This window comes from Nanorana parkeri, unplaced genomic scaffold (assembly GCF_000935625.1).
Source record: "Nanorana parkeri isolate BGI_ZX_2015 unplaced genomic scaffold, ASM93562v1 scaffold290, whole genome shotgun sequence".
NCBI lineage: Eukaryota > Metazoa > Chordata > Amphibia > Anura > Dicroglossidae > Nanorana > Nanorana parkeri.
Window position 1 is genome coordinate 1,027,952 of NW_017306558.1, and position 6,092 is coordinate 1,034,043.

The 6,092-nt window shown below is 43.9% G+C and overlaps 1 protein-coding gene across 1 annotated transcript; it reads left to right on the forward strand.

Moving 5' to 3' along the window:
- Positions 1–5,357: 5,357 nt before the first annotated feature.
- Positions 5,358–5,516, forward strand: PIGBOS1 (PIGB opposite strand 1). Its single transcript, XM_018557571.1, has one exon. It carries the CDS (start codon positions 5,358–5,360, stop codon positions 5,514–5,516), a length of 159 nt encoding a protein of 52 aa, XP_018413073.1.
- Positions 5,517–6,092: the final 576 nt, after the last annotated feature.

Sequence of the window (6,092 nt, forward strand, 5' to 3'; positions counted from 1 at the left end):
GTCCAAATCCACGATCGGCACGGGGACGCGGGGAGAAGAAGTAAGGAGGAGCAGGTGTGGGGGGGATGACAGCCGCCGATAGACAGGCCCGATCTCAGAAACAAGTTGCTGGAAGACTGCTCAGGTAAGCCTGCACTTTCCCACACATGGTGCTCTATAATGTATTGCTGGGATTTGTATTCCTCTATAGCTGATGGTACATTGTGCTGTATATTATACATAGGAATACAAATCCCAGCAATACATTATACACTGTATGTATAATGTATTGCTGGGATTTGTTGTACTCTGGTGGTACAAAAACCCAGCAATAGTACATTATACAGCACAATGCAGAATACCACCAGCTATAGAGGAATACAACAAATCCCAGCAATAGTACATAATAGCTGGCGGCATTCTGCATTGCGCTGTATAATGTACTATTGCTGGGTTTTGTAGTCCTCTATAGCTGGTGGTATTCAGCATTGTACCACTTTATAATGTATTATTGCTGGGATTTGTTGTACTCTTCTATAGCTGGTGGTATTCTGCATTGCGCTGTATAATGTATTATTGCTGGGATTTGTAGTCCTCTATAGCCGGTGCCATTCTGCATTCATTGCTGTATAATTTTACACTTTCCATTTCACTATATTGCACACCACACTATTTTTTTTTTTTTTTACTTCCACCGCTCCAAGCTTGCTCCTGTGATGGACTACAACCTCAATACAAACTAGTAGTCCATCACTGGAGCCATTTTTTAAAATGTATTTTATTTTTTATCCGATTAACCGATTAATCGAACTTAATAATCGGCTAACTAATCGATTTTGAAAATGATCGTTAGCTGCAGCTCTAGTGAAATCGGGTCACACAAAGCCAACAGACATCCCTGTCTGTCAGTTTTCCCAGCGTCCACTGAAGGTAGCCATACACGGCCTGCATTTTGGTGATTCCTGCTGAATTGGTTGAAATTCTAACTGTGGGTGTCCCTGTCAGCGCCACAAAACTTTACTGAAAAAGCGAAGGAGCCGGGTGAAGAATTGTAGGTTGAACTGTGACAGCGTCCAATCAGATGCAGTCACTGTTCGACTATTCAGACAGTTGCGTGTTCTGGCTGTCAAAATATAATTGCTGGCAGGGGAGGTTCCCCACATCCATGCTGATTATCATAGAGGAGGGAATGAGAGAAATCTAGCTGGGTAAGGCCAGTAGTGATGGGTCTGGGCTTGGGGTGAACCCAATTTACCTGAATTCACCCAAAACCGCTTTAAATTGTGACTGACACCCCCCCCGGCCCAATCAGTTGTAGCAAGGACATTTCCCACCCCTTTGTGATGTGTAGCTGCAGGTCCAGGAATGCCCTGCCACAACCTATTGGGCAAGGAAAGGGGGTATCAGTCATAGTTTTCACCAAGCTCCTGCTCATCACGAATGTCCAGCTTATTGCGCTTACAGCTGGCTGATTGACAGCGGGCTCTGCCTATCTGGAGGCAGAGGCAGCTATGCTCGCCCTCTTCCCCGTCCGTTCCTCCAGTCAGCGTTGGAGGATTGAAGAGGGGAGGAGGGCATCCCTGCGGGGATCGGTGACTGACAGATAAATTATCGGGTAGTTGGGGAGCGGCTGTATTTTGTTTCTCACCTCTGATCCATAGAACCGACGAGTGACCGTTTCAATGTTACACGTCGGCTCTAACTATGGGGATGAGTGTAATTCACTCACCCCATAGTTCTCCTTTAGGACCTCATTCTCACGGGTGTGTTGCCTCGTACAGCGTGATGGGCCAGTTTTTGTTGCGTTTGGAGCAGTGGGAAGAAGCGTACGGGCCGTTCATATAGGTCTATTAAGACAGATGAGCTGTGTGCCCTCCCACACTGCTTCCTGCAGCTCTAAAGTTTGACAACTGTACGCACACATAATGGATCTAGGTCTGGGCACCGTCTGTGTGCGGCTGTCAAAACTCAGATCTGCGTGAAGCAGCGTGCAAGGGGGCACAGCTCCTGCGTCTCCATAGAGTTACATGAGCTGCCCGAATGCTTCTTTATGCAGCTCTGTATGCATCAAAAAATGTGTCTTCACGCTGTATGGGGCTAAACACCCCGTGTGCATGAGGCCTAATACTGCAAGCTGCGGAAAAACCCCAAGCCCCACACTCATCTCAGTAGGTGGTAAAAAGCCCCTCTCTCCGGGTGTTAATCAGAGCTAGCTTCTTGTAAGTCACAGCTGACTATAATATACTATAATGGGCCTACAAGGCAATACACCAGAAACAGATCATCTGAAAAAACAAATGACAAAAGGAAGCCCAAGAGCAGCAGGCAAGTGAATGGCATAGGGCTAAAGCAGATGGAGACATAAAATACATCAAAGACTAACAAGCCACTTTTTAATAAGTAAATTAATGACCCATCTGTAATCAAGCCCTAGAGGCATTCTGGAGTGAAGTTTATAGATCCTCTTGTTTCAGAAGCTCATGGTGCAAGTCGCCTCCTCTGCAGGTAAACATAACCCTCTCAATGCCATGGAAAGAAAATGTAGGCATATCACTCTTATGAGGAATTAAGAAATGTTTCGAGGCATTGGAAGGATGAGAAGCTAAAGGGTTCTGGCTCCTGCAAAAATGCTAACCAATCCTAGTTCCCACTGCGCAGGTACTAGTGCTCGGACAAGGTCCTTTAGCACCCAAGGCAAAAAGGTGAAAGAGTTTCCTTGTGTACATGAACTGTGATATACTTCAGTAGAATGGGTTGCAGGTCCTGCTCTTTTTTTTATTATTATCCCCCAATGCCTAAGAACCCAAAGCAGCCACCTCTTCTGCCTACCCCCTAGTGGCCCTGGCGGGTACTAAAGCCTACATAGTGTCGGGAGAATGCCAGGCACCCCACTATAATGGCATATACACTGAGTGGCCAGATTATTATGACCACCTGACGTTTGTAGGCAAATTAGCTATAATTTTGCGCTGAAGTTGCTAGAGGGCCAGACCATTGTAAATAGGGAAGCAGGTTGTTTACCACGACAGTAGAAGTGATTTTTTTCTGAAGATATGGGTAAACAACGCGATTTAACAGCCTTTGAACGTGGGATGATTGTTGGCGCTCTGAGCCATGGAGCGAGTATCAGCAAAACAGCAGAATTCGTTAAATGTTCAAGAGGGGCTCATTGTTAAAGTGTTTAAAGACTGGACTGTCAGCCGAAAATCTGGGTCTGAACGTGCGAATTGTGGCCGTCAGCGACTAGTCAATGTTAGGGCAGAACGGAGAGTGGCAAGACTGGTACAAGACAACAGAAGGGCAACAGTGCAGTGTAGATTCCTCGCATCACCTTTCAACATCTCGTGGAGTCACGAGGCGGCCCAACAAAGTCATCTCGTGGAGTCATCTCGTGGCCCAACGAAGTACTGATGGGGTGGTCATAATGATCTGGCCACTCAGTGTAGACAACCAACATTTAAACAAGCCTTTGGTCAAACTGGTTGTTTCTTCTTGGTTGGTTCCCTAAAATAAGACAATGATCCAAGTGTAGGGGTTTTCCTGCTAGAAAAACAGAATTGTTATATTACCATACAAGATTCATAGTTTTTTTTTTCTATTAATATCAACTATTTTTAACCCTTTACATTAGGTAGTAAGAAATGTAGGTAGGACATCCAGTGTAGCATCTATTCTCTTCTGCCCCCAAAAGTGGTGTTCTCTTCCAATTCAGGGCTAGTCTTTTGCCTTCATAATAGACAAATCAGGATGAAACACTTTTTCTTTTGTATTATTACATTTATGTCTCATTATTGCGTAGTTTTACTATGCCATACTGAGTGGTCAGGAGACCACGCTGACGAATAAGCGTTTGCTGTGTGTGAGCAAAATTCTAAATCCAGAGGGCAGGTCTACACTACACATCAGTACGGGGTTACAGATAGTACACTGGCAGAGGGGAAGGAGTGTTTGCTGAAGGGTAAGTATCGTGGGGGAGGGGGCCAAATTCACCTGCACAGCCCCTGCACGTACCTTATTGGAATGGTGGATGAAGCGGTGAGGTTTTTTTTTCTTTTTTGTTTTAATGCATTATAGGTATTTTATTTGTTTGATGAGGGATCAGGGAACACTACTTGATCATATTCATGTGATACAGAAACTCCAAATACATAAGATTAATAGGGTATTCCCAACAATGTGTTATTTGTATTATATTACACAAGATGTATTAGCATACAGTAATCTGCTTCCATATCTAACCGCAAACTGATCAGGTTATCATTAGGGTGGAAAAAAGTGTCAACACATTGCATAGATGTGAATGAGCACCATTTTAACCACTTCAAGACCAGGTGTTTACACCCCCTTCCTGTGCAGGCCATTTTTCAGTATTCAGCGCTGTGGTACTTTGACTGACGTTTATTCCGTCATGCAACGCTGTACTGAAATGAATTTTATATCATTTTTTGGGGGACAGATAGAGCTTTATTTTGGTGATATTTAATCACCACTACGGGTTTTATTTTTTACTATAATTAGGAAAAATGACTGAAAATGTTGGGAAAAAAAAAGTTTTTTTTTACATTATGTTAGGAAACATTTGTTATTACCCAGTTTTTTGGTAAAATATAAAAGTCGGGGTCACGTCGGTTAAATAGACACCAAACATGTCAAGCTTTAAAATTGCGCGCACCCGCGACGTCGCAGAAAACTACCATACCCAAAATTGGCCATAGGCGACACTTTAAAAGCTGTTACCGCTCATCAGTATAGTGTTATCAGTGATTGATGGCCCTAGACCTATTGCTCTCACTCCGATGTTCGCGGCGATATGTTACATGTGCAGCGTAATGGGCGCAATCGTCTTTTTTGCACGTATGCGCCCCAACGCATGTTTGCATGCGTGTATGTATGGGTGGGGACTTTTACATTTTTTTATTTTTTTTAATTCTTTTTTATGTGTAACTTAAAATTTTTGAGGGACTTTAATTTTTTTTTCCTTTACTAAACTTTATTGCTATGACATACGGGGGCTAATTAAACCCACCTATGTGATAGCAAAATATGTGACAGGTCCTCTTTATGGAGACATCAGGGGTAGCGGTGCGCGCGAGGGGGCGTGTCTGAGTGGACGTCTAAAGACGCCCGCTCAGATCTAGAGATCTCCGGGCCGGCCGTTTTTTACTACGGCCGGCCCGGAGGCAGTTAAAGAATGCTTTTTGCCATGTCGTGCCTTTCTATACGTAACACATAGGTGTGCAGATCTGTTACCGAACTGAACTTCTGTTACTGAACTGATCGGATTTGTTCATCTCTGTTCACAACCTCTGCTGTTGTTTTTATACAGTTCAAATTTGTGACTGTCTTTTCTTCCAGGTTCACTGCCTTCTGCTGTGAAGATGATTCGTAGAATACCTCTCGGTCAGATGTTTGTGGCAATGCTGGTCGGAGTTGCTGGTGGACTATATATTTATCGGCCACTTATTGAAAAGCATGTGTATGAACAGAGACAGCTAAAAACGGACGTTAAAGTTACTGCTGTTGAAGAAAATAAATAACACCGCTTGTTCTGCTATTGTGTTATGGAATCGGAGAAACCAATTATCTTCATCATACATGTCTTGTAAATCAGTGTGACAGTGTAGTTATACTATGCTATTAAATTAGTCATTTTTACACTTGTTAGTGCATTTACCAGTTACTTTAAAGTGACATTAAAGTCAAAGTTTTTTTCCCCCCTTCTCAATCCTGCTGTAGGGACTTACCTTATGATGTGACTTACCTAATGATGTCTCTTATTCCAATCATCTTCTTTCCTGTCCTTTTTCAGCTGTCCCTCAAGCGCTGGTGCGGGTCTCCGATGCGTCGTTGACTCCTCTGTCCTCCTCTCCTCTGACGTCCCGCGGTGCCTGTGTGGGTGCACGATGCTCCATACACTTACCTTGTGTCTCTCCTCGTCTCCCGGCCGAACATCTGAAGCGCGCATTCGCCCGGCCCATGATCCTTTGTGGCCGCCCGATAAATTTTCAGATGTTCGGCCAGGCGCACGAGGCGGAGACACAGGTAAGTATTAACCCTTTGAAAAATGTTTTTTTTTAAATGCTTTTGCATATATCTACTGTTGCTAGCAATGG